Source organism: Neovison vison, chromosome 5 (assembly GCF_020171115.1).
Source record: "Neovison vison isolate M4711 chromosome 5, ASM_NN_V1, whole genome shotgun sequence".
Taxonomy (NCBI): Eukaryota; Metazoa; Chordata; class Mammalia; order Carnivora; family Mustelidae; genus Neogale; species Neogale vison.
In genome coordinates, this window is record NC_058095.1 from 5,232,038 (window position 1) to 5,250,226 (window position 18,189).

General features: G+C 45.4%; 1 protein-coding gene across 1 annotated transcript in view; it reads left to right on the forward strand.

Annotated features, from left to right (window-relative positions):
* The window catches only part of SRP68 (signal recognition particle 68), a 35,564-nt gene that overhangs the window by 7,376 nt on the left and 9,999 nt on the right, over nt 1–18,189 (forward strand). Inside the window, exons 5-9 of the mRNA XM_044247392.1 lie at nt 1,715–1,797; nt 2,270–2,379; nt 2,741–2,823; nt 5,485–5,625; nt 15,584–15,682. Coding sequence (XP_044103327.1) covers nt 1,715–1,797; nt 2,270–2,379; nt 2,741–2,823; nt 5,485–5,625; nt 15,584–15,682 — 516 coding nt within the window. The remainder of the gene's footprint in view (nt 1–1,714; nt 1,798–2,269; nt 2,380–2,740; nt 2,824–5,484; nt 5,626–15,583; nt 15,683–18,189) is intronic.

The window sequence follows — 18,189 nt, forward strand, 5'->3', positions numbered from 1 at the left end:
TGAGGCAGACGCTTAACCGACTGAGCCATCCAGGTGTCCCATAATTAGCTTTAACTTTTTTTTTTTAAAGTTCATGCATCTCTTGAAATGATTTATTTCAGGGCTGCTTGGATTTTTAAGTTTTATTTAAATTCAGAAAAAAAATTCTGTTAACATGAAGTGTATTACTAGTTTCAGAGAAGTAAGAATTTCTTGAAATGAATTTTTTTTTTTTTTTGTCCCCCGCCTTGAAATGAATTTTTTTTTAAGACTTTATTTAGGGTGCTTGGGTGGCTCAGGGGGTTAAAGTCTCTGCTTTTGGCTCAGGTCATGATCCCAGGGTCATAGGATCGAGCCCCGCATCAGGCTCTCTGCTCAGCAGGGGGCCTGCTTCCTCCTCTCTCTCTGCCTGCTTCTCTGCCTACTTGTGATCTCTGTCTGTCAAATGAATAAATAAAATCTTAAAAAAAAAAAAAAGGATTTTATTTATTTATTTGACAGAGACCGCGGGAGCACACGCACACACATGAATGGGACAGAAGAGGGAGAAGCAGACTTGCCACTGAGCAGGGAGCCCAACATGGGGCTTAGTCTCAGGGTCCTGAGATCATGACCTGAGCTGAAGGCAGATGCTTAACCAACTGAGCCACCCAGGCACCTCTGAAACTAATTAAAAAAAGAAACAAACAATAGAAACGGGTGTCTGGGTGGCTTAGGTGTTAATCGTCTGCTTTTGGCTCAGGTCATCATCCAAGGGTCCTGGGATCAAGCCCCTCATCGGGCTCCCTGCTCAACGGGAAGCCTGCTTCTCCCTCTCCCACTCCCCCTGCTTGTGTTCCCTCTCTCACTGTCTCTCTCTGTGTCAAATAAATAAATAAAATATTTAAAAAAAAAAGATGCCACAGATTTACATTCAGCTTCTGATACTGAATGTTATTTCCTGGAAACTAATCATTAAGTCACATGAGGAAAACAGGTTTTTTGGGTTTTTTTCCTTCAGATTCTCTCCTGAGGGGTGCCTGGGTGGCTCAGTGGCTTAAGCCTCTGCCTTTGGCTCGGGTCATGGTCTTGGGGTCCTGGGATCAAGCCCCGCATTGGGCTCTCTGCTCAGCAGGGAGCCTGCTCCACCCCCGCCTGCCTCTCTGCCTACTTGTGATCTCTCTCTCTGTAAATTAATTAAAAAAAAAAAAATTCTTTTCTAGGCAGTAAATGAATCATGGTGAGTTATCTGTGTATCACATTTTATTAAATAGTGTTTTTTCTCAAAAAGATTTATTTATTTATTTTAAAGAGCGAGCGCACACCTCCTACAGAGCAGGGCAGAGAGTGTCTCCAGCGGACTCTGCTCTCTGAGCCCGGACCCCGATGTGGGACTCGATCCCATGACCCTGAGATCATAACCTGAACCAAAACCAAGAGCCAGTCGCTCAACTGACAGTGCCATCCAGGTCCCCCAATAAGTTTTCTCTTTTACAGTCACCCTGAATAAGGGTGTCTGTGTGGTGCACTTGATTGTCTGCCTCTTGATCTCAGTTCGGGTCTTGATCTTGGGGTTTAGTTCAAGCCCCAAGCTGAGCTCCAGGCTGAGCTTGAAACCTTCTTAAAAATAAATAAGAAAAATCACCCTGATGAATATCTCTATATTCCTGATGTCAAAACTGAAAGCAGGTGGGGGAGAGTGAGCAGTGACATTGGCTCTTGGGTGTTGAAACAGTTCCCTTCTTCCCCTTTTCAGGCGTACACAGCTTACCTCTCAGGAATGCTGCGTTTTGAACATCAGGAATGGAAAGCTGCAATTGAGGCTTTTAACAAATGCAAGTAAGTTTTCGGGTTCAAAAGCTGCTAGGTTCACTTGTACATAGTTGCTTTCAGGCCGCAGATCACCTGATGATTGTTTCTACAGAAGTGCAGTTATTATTGAGTTAAGATTTATTTATTTTATAGCATGCGTGCTGGAGAGAGCGTGTGGTGGGGAGGGACAGAGGGAGAGGGAGAATCTCAAGCAGACTCCTACTCCATCCTATGTGGGGCTCAATCTCATGACCTCAAGATCATGACCTGAGCCGAAATCTAGAGTCGGACACCCAGTCGATTGAGCCAGTCCTGGTTACTCATTTGTTTTCCTTCCCTTTAGGAATATTGATGATCCTCATTCATTTTAGAGCCGTGCAGTTCTCTTACTTGATAGAAGGGTCTTAGCATAGTGCCATGTTTCATTTTTAGCCGTTGTGTTCCTTTTTATTTTCTTAAAATAAGGCTGCTATGAGAGCTGGTGTTTCTTTCCTCTCAGAACTATCTACGAGAGACTGGCCAGTGCTTTCACAGAAGAGCAGGCAGTGCTGTATAACCAGCGTGTGGAAGAGATCTCCCCCAATATCCGCTACTGTGCATATAACATCGGTGAGCAGGGGCTGAGTCGGGCACAGACTAGTGGGTTGGCGGTGGTTCATCTCGGAGAGCCTAGAGGATTTAACTTTCCTGTTTTCCTTGTCCCTGCATCTGTCCTTGGCTCGGGTTTTAGCTGATGAGAAAAGTAGAGGTGTCAACGTCAGCCCAGCTTAATGTCCTGGAAGGCAGTTCCTTCACTTTGTTTCCGTCCTGCCAATTCTGTACTCCTTTGTGAGTGAGCTTTGTGAAAGGACCTGTGGTTCACTGAAATGTGCTTGTACAAGGGGAAGAGCTCAGTATTGATTCTAGTGATTCTTGGGAGACCAGACCAGACCCTTGAGGATTTCTACTCAACAGCTCTCTCTTTTCTCAGGGGACCAGTCAGCTATCAATGAACTCATGCAGATGAGATTGAGGTCTGGCGGCACTGAGGGTCTTCTGGCTGAGAAATTGGAGGTAATCTAGTCTATACATTTTTGTGAGGTCTTTGGTTTGAAAAGGTCCAGAAAAAGAGGTAATCCGTAATCTCGATAGTCATTGTAATGGTTATTAATATATGCATATTTATATCCATTTTTTTAAAAGATTTTACTTATTTATTTGACAGAGAAATCACAAGTAGGCAGAGAGGGGGAAGCAGGCTCGCTGCTGAGCAGAGAGCCTGACATGGGGCTTGGTCCCAGGACCCTGAGATCATGACTTGAGCCAAAGACAGAGGCTTAACCCACTGAGCCACCCAGGCACCCCTGAAGTATTCAATTTTTTATCTTATTTTCTAGGCAAGTAATGTAAGCAAATAGACAACGTAGGAATAAAAAATGGGGGGAAAATGGGGTGCCTGGGTGGCTCGGGGTTAAAGCCTCTGCCTTCTGCTCAGGTCATGATCCCAGGGTTCTGGGATCGAGCCCCCCCATTGGGTTCTCTGCTCAGCAGAGAGCCTGCTTCTCTCTCTCTCTCTCCCTGCCTGCTTGTGATCTATGTCTGTCTAAATAAATAAATACAATCTTAAAAAAAAAAATAAGATGGGGGAAGACTAAAATCACGTGGTAGAATCAGAGGTAACCACTACTAGTAACATGATGAATAGCTTACCAGATTTTTGTGTAAGTAGGAAGAAAATGCGCTTGTGTGTGTGTGTGTATTTTTTAAGGTTTTATTTATTTAGAGCAAGAAAGAGCAAGGGTTGGGGGAGGGGCAGAGAGGGAGAGAGAGAATCCCAAGAAGACTCCCTACTGAGTGCGGAGCCTCCGAAAGGGCTCCATCCCAGACCCCGAGACCACAGTCCAAGCTGAAACCAAGAGTCAGAAGCCCAGCTGACTGAGCCACTCGGTCGCCCAAAACAGGCTTGTGTTTTGTTTTTGTTTTTTTTTAAAGATTTTTTATTTATTTATACAGACAGAGATCACAAGTAGGCAAGAGAGGCAGGCAGGGAGAGAGGAGGAAGCAGGCTCTCCACGGAACAGAGAGCCCGATGTGGGGCTCTATCTCAGGACCCTGGGATCATGACCCGAGCCGAAGGCAGCGGCTTAACCCAATGAGCCACCCAGGCGCCCAAGGCTTGTGTTTTTTAAACGGGATCTCCATATACACTGTTTAGTAAAGTGCTTTTTAAATACAGTGTCTTGAGTGTTTTTTTCCACTTTAGCAGGTATTTCTACACTGTTTTGGTAGCCACATGGTACTACATTGTACCGGTCAAGTTAGGTGAGCACTTCACTATTGTTGCTGAAGTGATAAATCATATTACTGTGAAGACCCATGTTTTTGTACACATTCTTAGTTATTTCCTTAGAATACATTCCTAAACATGGGATTGAATATTTTGGAAGCTTTTGATTCATATTGACAGATATCTTTAAGTAAGTTTCTGATAATTTGCATTTTTTTTTAATTTTTTTTTTTTTTAGGATTTTATTTATTTACTTGTCAGAGAGAGAGAGAGAGAGACAGCACGAGCGAGCACAGGCAGACAGAGCGGCAGGCAGAGGCAGAGGGAGAAGCAGGCTTCCTGCCAAGCTAGGAGCCCGTTGCAGGACTCGATCCCAGGACACTGGGATCATGACCTGAGCCGAAGGCAGCTGCTTAACCAACTGAGCCACCCAGGCGTCCCTGATAATTTGCATTTTTGCTTATAGCACATATAGATAGGTTTTTCTCCTACACCCTTACTAAGACTTAGCGTTGCTCTTTTTTTTATAAAGATTTTATTTATTTATTTGAGAGAGAATGAGAGAGAGAGAGAGAACATGAAAGGGGGAAGGTCAGAGGGAAAAGCAGACCTCCTGCTGAGTGGGGAGCCGGACATGGGACTCGATCCTAGGACTCCAGGATCTTGACCTGAGCCAAAGGCCATCGCTTAACCAACTTAGCCACCCAAGTGCCCCTGGTGTTGGTCTTTTTAATTTTTTTTACGTTTTTAAAATGTTTATTATTATTATTTTCTTTTAAGTGGCTCCACATCCAACTTGGGGCTTGAACTCACTGCCCTGAGGCCAAGAGTCGCATGGTCTGCCACCTGAGCCAGCCAGTCACCCCAGGGTTGGCTCTTTTTATTTTTTATTTTATTTTAATTTTTTTAAAGATTTTATGTATTGGGGCTTAACCCACTGAGCCTGGGTGAGCCACCCAGGGGCTCAGTGGGTTAAGCCCCTGCCTTCAGCTTAGGTCATGATCCCAGGGTTCTGGGATCGAGCCCCGTATCAGGCTCTCTGCTCAGCGGGGAGCCCGCCTCCACCTCTCTCTCTGCCTGCCTCTCTGCCTACTTGTGATCTCTGCCTGTCCAATAAATACGTAAAATTTTTAAAATAAATTTTACGTATTTATTGGACAGGCAGAGATCACAAGTAGGCAGAGAGGCATATTTTATGTATTTACTTGACAGAGAGATCACTGAGCCACCCAGGTGCCCCACGTTGGCTCTTTTTAACGTTTTTTTAGTCGTTTTAATGTTTGGGTTTCTGTAAGTTAAGATAGATGATACTAAAGAGGAACTTAAATACGATTTATATATTACTTTATAAGGCGTGATATATTAGGTTCAGAAAAAGAGAACTAATAGTTCTTTGTACCTTTTACCACCAGCAATTAAAGTTTTGACTTTTGAAAATTACTTTCCAGGCATTGATCACTCAGACTCGGGCCAAACAGGCAGCCACCATGAGTGAGGTGGAATGGAGAGGGAGAACCGTTCCAGTGAAGATAGACAAAGTGAGGATCTTTTTACTGGGATTGGCCGATAACGAAGCAGCCATAGCACAGGTGAGGGGCAGCTGCCCATTCTCTGTCCGCGTGTGTCTGAAGTTGTCCTCGTGTGTTTACGACATAGATGGGTGTGCATTTCTCACAAAACAAAAATATGTCTTACTGCTATTTGGGATTTGGTCACCAAATTATTGTAAAAGCTGAGCTCGTAGAAGAGTTCAGGCATTGAGAGGGCAAGGAAATTGGCAGCGGCAGTCTTGGATGTGAACATGGACGTGGTTGTGGACACGGGAGTGGTGAGAGGCTGGCTTAACGTGAGGGGCCCCGTGCGGCCCAGCAGGTGGTGTAGCGACCTCACTGTGGTGTCTGTCTGACCTCTTGTCCTAGCCTTCTGTCCCTGAAGGGGCCCCTCTCATTCCTGAGCCTTTTCAGGAGAGCCTGGCTAAGCCAGAATATCTCGTTTTACATGTGGCGTAGTTCATGCAAAGCGGGTGTTGCTTGCGGACATAATTGTTACCTGTTCGTGGGTCTAAGTAACTGAGTAAGTTCCATACGATCAGATTCCGGTGATCTTGGTTTGTACACAGTAGACAGTGATGAAGGCCCTTCTTGGCTTGTTTCCTCCACGAGGTGAAGAACATCTAAACACTCAACTGCTGAGTATGTCCGCAGCCAGCCCCGGGGTGTTTGCTGCCACCTCGCCGTAAGCCATTGCAGCCTGAGTAATTTGTGCGTGGGAGCGCTTTGTTAGCTGGGCTCCTGAGTTGTTCTGAGCATCCAAACTTTACAGTGATTTGTTCTGAAGTAGCTACTCTGGGTTGAGGACAGTTCTTTCTTTCTTTTTTTTTTTTTTTTAAAGATTTTATTTATTTATTTGACAGAGAGAAATCACAAGTAGGCAGAGAGGCAGGCAGAGAGAGAGGAGGAAGCAGGCTCCCCACTGAGCAGAGAGCTCGATGTGGGGCTCGATCCCAGAACCCTGAGATCATGACCTGAGCTGAAGGCAGCGGGTCAACCCACTTAGCCACCCAGGCGCCCCAAGGACAGCTTTCGACAGTGGGAGAACTTCGTGCCTCTGTCTAGGTTGTGTACTGCTGCGCTCATTTCTCTTCAGTTTGCTTTAAGAGCAGAAGACGAGAATAATACTAGTAAGTTGATTTGTTCTTTAGAAGACCGAGAAGCTTTCCTGGAGAGCATCTCACTGGCACTGGTATATGGCAGTGTCTTCTGGACTGCGATTCTCGTAGTAGCCCTTGAGCTCACATGGTTGGGTTAATTCTTCCGTTTCATGGTGGTATGTTCTGGAAGAGAAGAGCTGCTGTCAGTGACAGTGGGGCAGGAGTTCTGGCTGTGATTGGGGTTAGAGGAGGCCCAGGGGGGCAGATGTAAATGGGGGGAGGCTCCTTAGGAATGGGCACACAAATGTATATTAGATAAAGAACAAGGAAAGCTAACATTGCAAATTAATAAAAATATTTTAAAAAATTAAAATTAATAATTTTAAGAAGTTATTTAGCTTAAAGTTTAGAGAAAAGGTAAATGTTTTGAAGTCCCACTTCTCATATACCTTCATGGTTGTTACCTTGTGCTGATAAGGACAACACTGGATTTCCTTTTAGTCTTTCTCATGTTCGTAAGCGACGTTATATATATTTTTTATTTGTTGAAATCATTGCGATCTGCTTTTGAATTCTGTTTTTCTTTGCGTGTTGTAAGGATTTTCCGTGGTCTTACGTATTAGTTCACAAAATTTAAAAACCAGTGGTCACCTACAGCGCAGAGATGAGCAATGAAGGGTAATAGTCCTCAATGTCCCGGATACACTGTTCTTTCAGTTTTGTACCTTTTTAATTCTACGGTGTGGGTGATAACTCTCACGTACAGGTGGGAAAACAGGTCTGAAAGAGACCAGGTAACTTGTCCACAGCCATACACGTCTGATAGAAGGGAGTGCTTGCCTGGAATCCAGGCCCTTTTGACTCCCATGATCATGTTCTTGAACTTTGCCACATATCAGGAAGGCTGGTAGCAGGACCATTTTACTTGGCTTTGGTGAATAGCTAATGCAGTCTTATTTAATACAGTACACAGTACACAAGCGGAGTCCCGGGCCCCTGGGAGAGACTGAATGAACAGAACATTAATTGAAACAAATAGTCCTTGGCAGGGAATCCTCTCCAATTCAGTAGTTTAGTGGGGGTAGGAGAGTTTCCCCTGTGGCATTTTATTTAAATTTATCTTTCTTCTGCTTTGTATGCATTATTAGAAAATAAAAACCCACATGAAGGAGATCTCTTTGCCTTATTCGTAAAATCAGCTTGAGCTAACTTAGATGAAGTAAAAGCATTTTACAACTGCATGTGCAGCCATTGCTTTTAAAACTGAAGATCATTTCAATAATGTGATGACTAGTTGAGCTTTGTGTACGTTTTTAAAAAGGGTTACGTTCAAAGTCGAGTGTTGGCCTCAAATTCGAGTGTTAGCATACTTGAAGGGTTGACTTCTGGCTCTTTAGGTCATTTCTGCACTCGCTCTTTTTTTTTTTTAAATAAAGATTTATTTATTTAATAAAGAGAGTGAGCATGCTCTTTGCAGGGAGAGGGGCAGAGGCCGAGGGAGAGAGACTCTCAGGCCAGCTCCTCACCTAGTGAGCAGCCCGACACTGGGGCTTAATGTTAGGACCCTGGACCCTGAGATCATGACCTGAGATGAACCAAGAGTTGGACGCCCAACCAGCCGAGCCGCCCAGGCACCCTGTAGCTGCTCCTTCTAAAGCAGTTTGAGTTTGGCCAAAATTTTGGTAGTAATGGCAAAGAAAAGAACAGCAGTGTTGTGGTACCTGGCTGTCCTAGTCAGTGGCGTGTGCAGCTCTTGATCTCAGGGTCATGAACTCAAACCCCACATTGGGCCTGGAGCCTACTTAAACAAAACAGCAGTGTTACTCCAACATTGAATAGATTAAAAAAAAATGCAGTTGATTCTTGAACAACACAGGTTTGAACTCTGCCGGTCCACTTACAGGTTGATTGTCTTTAGATAAATAATAATACAGTGCTGTGAATGTATTTTCTATATGATTTCCTTAATGTTTTCTTTCCCCTAGCATTCTTTATTACAAGAATATACTATATGACAGATTATGTTTTATAGAATCTAGGATATGCCACAGGGGAAGTGGGTGGGTGGGATGGGAAAAGAGTACACTGATGAAAAAAATTATAATTTTTTTAGGGGCGCCTGGGTGGCTCAGTGGGTTAAGCCTCTGCCTTCCGCTCAGGTCATGATCTCGGGGTCCTGGGATCAAGCCCCATATCGAGCTCTCTGCTAAGCGGGGAGCCTGCTTCCTCCTCTCTCTCCCTCTGTCTGCCTCTCTGCCTACTTGTGATCTCTCTCTGTCAAATAAATAAAATCTTTAAAAACAAAAAGATTATTAAAGTAATTTTTTTTAAAGATTTTATTTATTTATTTGACAGAGAGAGACCACAAGTAGGCAGAGAGGCAGGCAGAGAGAGAGAGAGGAGGAAGCAGGCTCCCTGCTGAGCAGAGAGCCCGATGCGGGACTCGATCCCAGGACCCCGAGATCATGACCTGAGCCGAAGGCAGCGGCTTAACCCACTGAGCCACCCAGGCGCCCCTATTAAAGTAATTTTTTAAAAAAAGATTTTATTTATTTATTTGACAGAGATCACAAGTAGGCAGAGAGGGAGTGGGAAGCAGGCTCCTCTCTGAGCAGAGAGCCCGATGCGGGGCTCCATCCCAGGACCCCAAGATCATGACCTGAGCGGAAGGCAGAGGCTTAACCCAGTGAACCACCCAGGCGCCCCAATTATAAAATAATTAAAAAAAAACACTCAAGGGGCGCCTGGGTGACTTAGTGGGTTAAAGCCTCTGCCTTCTGCTCAGTTCATGATCCCGGGGTCCTCAGATCGAGCCCCGCATCGGGCTCTCTGCTCAGAGGGGAGCCTGCTTCCCACTCCCTCTCTGCCTGCCTCTCTGCCTACTTTGATCTCTCTTTCTCTGTTAAATAAAAAAAAAAAAAAAAAAATCTTAAAAAACAAAACAAAACAAAACTCAAGGCCCCACCTCTCCAGAGATTTTGATTTAGTATATGTGCTTTGGGGCCCAAGAATTTGCTTCTCTTATAAGCTCCCAAATGATGCTAATTCTGCTGGTCCCAGGACCATGCTTTGAATAGCTCTACAAATCTTAAGTATTTATCAGATATTTGTGAAGAGATGAAAGAAAATTAGAAGGCTTTGGCAAGCAGGAATAGTGGCGGGTGTTTAATTGCTGTTGCACAGGATACGGTGGCGTGTGTGAAGGTTGTAAGAAAGCAGAGGCTTAGAAGGAGCTGTAATGAGGACAGTTTCCCTTCTTTCAACTTGAGAGTAAAGGCTGAAGAGGGAGGAATATTTGACGGCTGTTATCGTAGTGAATTACATTGATTACTTTTCAGTGTTAAATCAGTCTTATATATCTGAGGCAACCCCACCTGGTTATGGTATATTGTACTTTATATACACTGCTAGATTTTGTTTGCTGAGATTTAAGAATTTTGCATCCACATGCATGAGGAAGTGGCTTATCATTGTTTTATAATGTCTTTTTTCAGGGTTTGGTTCAGGGCTTATATATACCTCATAAAACAAGTTTAGATATTTTTCCTTCCTTCTCTTGTTTCTGAAAGAGTTTATGTAATCCCAGTATTTTTTTCTTTCTCAACTGTTTGTTGTAATTCACCAGTGAAACTATTGGGCCTAGAGTTTTCTTTGTAGGAAGGGTTTTTTGTGTTTTGGGGGGGTGGGGGGCATATAATTGACATAAAACATTAGTTTCAGGTGTATAACAATGATTTGGTATTTACGGGAAGGTTTTTAAAATTTGTTTTTGCTTGTTCTAAACAAATATTCCTTTATGAGATAAAGAGCTACTCAGATTTTCTGTTTGATTTTGTGTCATTTGGATGTCTTATTTTTTTTAATTTTAAAATTTATTTCATTTTATTTTTTAAAGATTATTTTTATTGGGGCACCTGGGTGGCTCAGTGGGTTAAGCCTCTGCCTTTGGCTCAGGTCATGATCCCAGGGTCCTGGGATTGAGCCCTGTATGGTGCTCTCTGCTCAGCAGGGAGCCTGCTTCCTCCCCTCTCTCTGCCTGCGTCTCTGCCTGCTTGCAATCTTTCAAACAAATAAATAAAATATTTTTTAAAAAAAGATTATTTTTATTATTTTATTTATTTATTTACTTGACAGCACAAGCAGGGGGAGCAGCAGGCAGAGGGAGAGGGAGAAGAAGGTCTTCTGCCAAGCAGGGAGCTGATCTGGGACTCGATCTGAGGACCCTGGGACCGTGACCTGAGCCAAAGGCAGACACTTAACAACTGAGCCACCCAGGTGCCCCAGGTCATCTTTTTTTTTTTTTTTTTTAAGATTTTATTTATTTATTTGACACAGCGAGAGAGATCACAAGTAGGCAGACAGAAAGGCGGAGAGAGAGAGGGAAGCAGGCTCCCTGCTGAGCAGAGAGCCCAACTCGGGGCTTGATCCCAGAACCCTGAGATCATGACCTGAGCTAAAGGCAGATGCTTAACCCACTGAGCCACCCAGGCACCTCCTGCGTCTTATTTTTATTAATTTCATGTACCTTGTTGAATTTAGTGACATGAAGTTTATAATATTTTCTTAATCATTTCAGTGTTTGTGGGATGTGTTAACCCCTCCGTGGTCTCTGGTGGTTTAGAATCTTTCGGTGCATCAGGGTCACTTCTGAGTATCAGAGGTCTTTAAATAATGTGGTAGATGTAAAAGATGTAGATCAAACAAAATGTGTGTCATTGTCCATGCCAGGGAATCCCAGCAAGGTTTTTTTTTTTTTTTTTAAAGATTTTATTTATTTATTTGACAGAGAGAGATCACAAGTAGGCAGAGAGAGAGAGAGAAGAGGAAGCAGGCTCCCTCCCGAGCAGAGAGCCTGATGCGGGGCTCGATCCCAGGACCCTGGGATCATGACCTGAGCCGAAGGCAGCGGCTTAACCCACTGAGCCACCCAGGCGCCCATCCAGCAAGGTTTTAACATTGACATAGTTCAGTGCCCACTGTCTATACACACATACAGCAAATTTAACCGGTAAATAAAATAATTCAAGTACAGGATGAAATAAAGTTCAGTTAAATCCTTAGATGTGAGGTCCAGCACCGTAGCTGGTTGTCTGTTGAGTTGAAACAGCCATGGGTTAGTAACTAGGGAAAATGCACTTGGTCATTGGAGGGTAATCCCAGGAGAACCATGTGCCCCATTGGTGCCGCCACCAGATTATTTGGCCGGATGTCACACAGGTCTTCTCCACCTTGCCCATTCTCGTTGTCTGGAGCTGTTCCCTACCCTGGGAACCAGGAGCTATGCCTTGGAGATGCAGGGCTCTGGGTTTCAGTGTTTCTTTTTTTTTTTTCTTAAAGATTTTATTTTTAAGTCGACTCTACACCCAACATGGGGTTCAAACCCACAGCTAAGAAGAGATCAAGAGTTGCATGGTCCGCCGACTGACCTGGCCAGGCGCCCCTTCATGTTCCTTCAACTGGCTGGTGATGGTACTGCCCCCCTCTAGGGACTGGAATGCAAGAATTTGGTAGACCCAGTTTATGCTTGCTTGTAGAGGTTTCATGACATTTAAATACTAGAACAGCAGTTTACTGAAAAGCATAGAAGGAAGAAATAATTCAGGGAGATAAAGTGTTAGACTGAAGACTGCAGCAGGGATTTAATCAGCTGCCAAAATCCAGTTGCAAAATTTCTGGTCTCCTGAGCCAGGTTTTATGTCTTTGTGGGCTAAATAATTGCTTTACTTGATGATTTGTTTCTGTTTTGCTCTATTAATGCTTGACTCTACCTGCCTTGTCACTGGCGGCAGCTCTGCGGGATGTTGTCCGGCAGAGCTTTCAGAGGAACGGCAGGTTTGATGAGTTTTAACCTTGGGTCATGGCTAATACTTCAGTGTGTGAGTGAAAGGGAGACCATCTGTCCTTCTCTATAAAACAAAAACGAACACAAGCAAAAAAACTGTTCTTAAGTGAGGTTTGTATTCTCCTTTACCAGATTTCCATGTGTTGTTTCCTGGAACTTAGGGGCCTGGGGAAGGCTTGGTTCCCATTCCCTTGGTTCTCCTATGGGTGTGGTGGAGAATGTGGTCAGACTCGCCTTGTCTGTCTCTTAGTCACACTGCCACCTTCCAGCAGGCTTTGTAGACAAGTGAAAACAGTCTTCAAATCCAGTTGCAAAATTTCTGGTCTCTGATCAGGAGACCAGAAATTTCTGAAAGGCAGGGGTCTCTACCTCAGGACCCACGGCAGCTGGTTTTCCTCTGTACCGGTCCTTGAGACTCATCTTAAGGCTGTGGAAAAGCACATCCTGGGGTGTTCCAAGTTTCATAAAAATGGATCTAGGATTTGTTTTTAATTATTAGGCCCATCCAAGTAACACATTAGTTCTGGACTGAAGATTTCTCTGTTTCACAGACGCACCTGGAAAAAGGTGCAGGCAGACCACAAATTCCTGTGCAGGGAGTTTGCCGCGTGGGTTTGGGAGCCCGTTCTTGTTGGCTCCGGGGCTGACTTGGGAGGTCTGCGTGTAGATGCTGCGGAGTCCTGCCTCTGCATGTAGAGTGGCGGTCCTGGTTTGCTGCCTTTTCAGGATGATTTTAGCCTCCAAGATAGGTATGTAAATACGAGTGAAAGTAGCAAAGTACATTTCAGGCTTCCTGTTTGGACACATTGTGCCCAGCCCAGGGAGAACCCTGAGAAGCTCTGCTGCAGGTCCTAGTGACCTCTGAGTCACTGGCGGTGTGGGCGGCAGAAAACCCAAGTGACTGAAGCGCTCCCCTTCCAATGGGCTTTTACCTGCCGTGTGGCTCAGTCTTCTGTGAGGTTCCCAGTGGAACTCAGACTTCTGTGGGAGCCCCAGGAAAGCCTCTTGCCCCTTGATGCAGAGGTGTCCTTATTCCGAGGGAGCAAGCGTAATACATGGCAGTAAAGAGAGTTAGCGTTTTGCATCATTTCAGTTTTGTTTTTTTATTTGAGCTGCATTTTCTCTACAGGAAAGCACACAAATCGTGGGTAGCTGGCAAAATGAAGTTCACTTTTCTGTTACTTTATATACCCATTGCCCCAAACATCGAACCGCTCCCTTCTTGAAATGGTGTTGGTGGCATATTTGCCAGATACCAGAACTGCCTGCTGACCGCGTGGCTCCGTGTGTGCCCGTGTGTGCGTGCTTGCGCGTGCGTGCGTGTGTGCCCATGCCCCCGTGTGTGGGGGGGGGCACGCTTGAGCATGCGCGCGTGTGTATGTGCCCGTGCCCCCACGCGCACACCTGCTGCCGAGTCTGCTCACAGATCCGATCCCGGCTGTTAGCTGTTCCGTGCCCCGGTTGGTCCACAGGATTTGTCCTTCAGACGTTTGGCCCGCAGGTTTGATTCCGTTATTACAAAGAGTCTTGCTAACTTGACGTGCTCCTTAGCAGTGTTTGGTGTGAAGTGTTCTCTGCACTGTTGAGTACACGGGACACTTGAACATCTCTGGCTATTTACGCTTAAATTAATGAAAATTTCAAGTGCTCGGTAGCCACATGTGGCTGAAGACTGCTGTGCAGGACAGGACGGCGAGAGAGTGTTTCCCTTAGCACAGAAGGTTCTTTTTTTTTCCAAATAAAGATTTTATTTTTAAGTAATTACATTTAGCACAGGGCTCGAACTCACACCCTGGAGATGGAGAATCACATGTGTCCCTGGATTGAGGCAGGCATGCACCCCATCACAGAAAGTTCTGTTGGACAATGCTGTTTAGGTTTCAGTAAATGAATAGTGGCTGTGTTTGCCTTGAGAGATTTATAGAATGACTGCGCCCCTGACTTTTTCCTAAGTTAGTGAGCAACAGGAAAGGCAATATAAGTAGAAAAGTATGTTTGATTTAGATTGCATAACTTACAAGGAAGTTTTTTTCCCCCTACAACTGTAAACTAGGGAAAATGTTAGCATTCTTAAGAGAAGAAAAGGTTTTTCTTTAAGCCTCTACCAGCCTCCTAAAGGAGTGGGCCGTAATGGGTTTTCTTTTGGGCTGTCTTAGAGGTCAGTTGAATGTCAAGAGATTAGTTTGGATGTTTCCGTGGAAAGTCAAATATAATAATGGAGTGCGGATGTTTTCCTGCTACAGTGGGTCTGCCGGCAACACAAGTTCATCTCCTTTCTGCCTCTGACCACTCCTACCAGCTCCGTGGGATTCTTTAGAATGGTAATGTGGTTTGGCAGGTGCTCTGTCAATGAATCACTTTTCCCTCATCCCAGCAGGCCAGCAGAGGGGCGATGCCCTTGAACTTGTGCAAAGACTGTCAAGTGGAGTGCCTGTCAACCTCAGCATAGCCACAGGGACTATCCCAAGTGCACAATTTCTGTGGAGAAGGGATCTTCCTGTGATCCTCAGGAGAAATAAATGTTTGACTTGGTATTGGTTAGGGACATTCCTCACTTACTTGGACCTAAAAGAAATGAAAGATCTGCAAGTCTTTGGGGTTACATTCATGCGGGTATCCCTGCTGGCACACAGCAGAGCTTGGGACCATTTGTTCTCCAGTGTGGCGTTTCAGGGATGTCAGGGGCAGGTCCTGAGCAGAGGTGGAATTGGTGGAGGAAAGAAGTAGAAAGTTTTGTGATGGGAAAGAATGTAAAGCATCTGTTGGTTGGTTGTTTCAGATCAGTTACGCAGATCTTTTCAGTGCATTCACTTTGTGTGTGTGTGTGTGTGTGTGTGTGTACCATTCCGTTGCCATATGAATAACGAATAAGACTATAAGAAAAGTCTTAATGTGATGGAGACTCGTGACAGTTGAAACGATCTCTGCTTTGGGGTGTCCTGGCTGGATGTGTGTGTGTGTATAATGGGGGATTTCACGGCAGGGTTGTGCCGTCCTCCCGTTGGACTACTATGCCTTATTCAGAGGAAATGTTTTTTTTACTGCCTTTGTTTAGGCTGAAAGTGAAGAAACCAAGGAGCGTCTGTTTGAATCCATGCTCAGTGAGTGTCGGGACGCCATCCAGGCCGTTCGGGAAGAGCTCAAGCCGGATCAGGTGGGACTGTCAGCTGGGCCACTGGCCCCTCCTCTGGGCTGAGGTCCTCTCGGTCCGTGTCGTCTTGTGCGGATAGGGATGGGGGGATGGGCGGGCAGTGGTCTTGAGTGCACAGACTCTTAGCCACAGTATTTTTAGATTTGGTGATGGGCTGACAAACGACAGAAGCTTCTGAACTCTATCAGGTTGAGGAATTTTCTCTCCATCCTGTTCTTCCTAATGGGTTCATTTATTACCTGTTAAGCCTTTAGTCACAAATTCATGGCTCCAGGTGGATTTTTCTAGTGCTCCCTTTTTCTAATGTCACTGTGATTCATGAGGCATCTAGGCTGAAAACCTCAGGACTGTCTTTGTCTCTTTCTTCCCTATCACCAAAACCTTACTAGCTCTCCCTTTGACTTCTCTCCATTTTTCCATCCCTCACCCCTGCCCTGTTTCTGATTAGCCTTTTGTCCTATTCCTGGACGGCCACAGAGGTCTGACAGCTTTTCCCGTCTTGGTCTGGGTTCAGTTCTCCAGGTCTTTCCTGCCAGCAGCAAACATGGGACCTTTCTAGATCCCATCTCCCAGGTCTAGAGCAGGGGGCTCCAAACTTTCCTGATAATGCAGCCCATAAGTAAAATTGAGCCCGTATTCCTGACGTGTTTATTTGTAAGAAATGAGAAAAATAGAAGTTCTAATTTTCAGGGCACCTGGGTGGCTCAGCAGGTTAAGCCTCTGCCTTCAGCTCAGGTCACGGTCTCAGGGTCCTGGGATTGAGCCCTGAATTGTGCTCTCTGCTTGGCAAGGAGCCTGCTTCCCCCGCGCTCTCTCCCTGCATACTTGTGATCTCTCTCTTTCTGTGTCAAATAAATAAATAAAATCTTCACAAAAAAAGAAGCAGCAGCTCTGATTTTCCTCTTACACCACACTCTTTGGGTTGTGTACACCCTGTTCAAGAGCCCATTGATTCAGCAAGTGCAGTTCCAACTCTGTGAACTGGTGTCTGTTTCCAGATCATACTTTCCTGCTCCCCGCTGGGTCCTCTGGCTCAGGCTGCTGTACTCACCCTCTTGTTACTGTGCCTTCCCCTCCCCAGTGCACTCCTCCACTGTTCTCCTTTTCCCCCTCACACCTGACTTGTCCTTTGTCTCCCTTGGCACCTGTCCAGACGCTGGCTGGTGTTCAGTGTCCAGCTCATAGTTCATCTCAGAGAAGCCTGCCAGCACCATCCTAGCCCAGCAGCTCCCCGTGTTCTAGAGATCTGGTACTTGTGGCTGTAATTTTTGTTCGGTAGTTAATCAAAAATTGCTTTTTAACATTTTGTATATTGTTTTATATTTATTTTTCTGGGTTTTTTTCCCCACAATTATAAGCATATTAAAAGCAGCTATATACTTTAGCATCTGTCCCTGGTGCTTTGAGTATAAAACGTTCACTAAGTATTTGTTAAGCTGCCGTCCCATTTCCTTTTCCCGTCAAGCTGCCTTTGTGTATTTCACCTCCCTTCACCCACATAACAGGTACGTACGAGCCCCGCCCTCCATCACTCACCTTGAACTCAACAGCAGTTGCAGGGACCCCTCAACAGAGTGTAATGAAGATGGTGATATCAAGGTGTCGAGGTTCCCCAGTGGCTGCTAGAACATGACCACAAAAGTAGTGGCTTAAAATAACACAGATCTCTTCTCTCACAGCTTCGGGTGGCTGTTAATCTAAAAAGTTCATAGGGCTGCATTCCTTTGGAAGGGTTTTTTGTTTTTTGTCTTTTTTACGATTTTACTTATTTTAGGCAGGGTTCGGGGGTGCAGGGAGGGGGAAGGACTCTCAAGCAGACTCCGTGCTAAGCATGGAGCCTGACTCGCGGCTGGACCCCACAGCCCTGCAGTCAAGACCTGAGTCAAAATGAAGAGTCAGATGCTTAGTCAGCATAACTACCCCGGTGCTCTTCCTTTGGAAGTCCTAAGGGAGGAGTCCATTTCTAGCATTCCAGAGAAGGCGTTTTCCAACTTCTGGAGGCCACCTGTACTTCTTGCCCTGTGGCCCCCTTCTCCGTGTTCAGAGCCGGCAGCTTAGCCCATCACTCCTCTCCGACTCTGCTTCAGTCCCCATGCCTTCTCTCTGTCACTGCCCTGCTGTCTTCCTCTTGAAGAAACCTGTCATTATACTGATCCCACCTGGATAATCCAGGCTAATGAAGAGATCCTTAACTTCGTCCCGTCTCTTACGTGTGAGGTAACACCTTCACGGCACCTGGAATTAGGACCTGTGCATCTTTGAGAGCCCTTGTTCGGCCAGCCACAGAAGGCTGAGCTGACAGCCTGAGGGGTTGGATCTCGGAATGTAGGTCTAAGACACAAACCCCAAAATGGCACCACGGGCCTGGACTGTCTGGCCTTCCTGCTTTGGGTCTGGACATGGGAGCAGTGGACAGGGAGCCTGACTGGCCATTACTCTGAACTCTACTGCTTAAGTCCAGTTTTTAGATGCCGGTGACAAGTGAGTGGCCTTGTTCTAGAATATGCCCA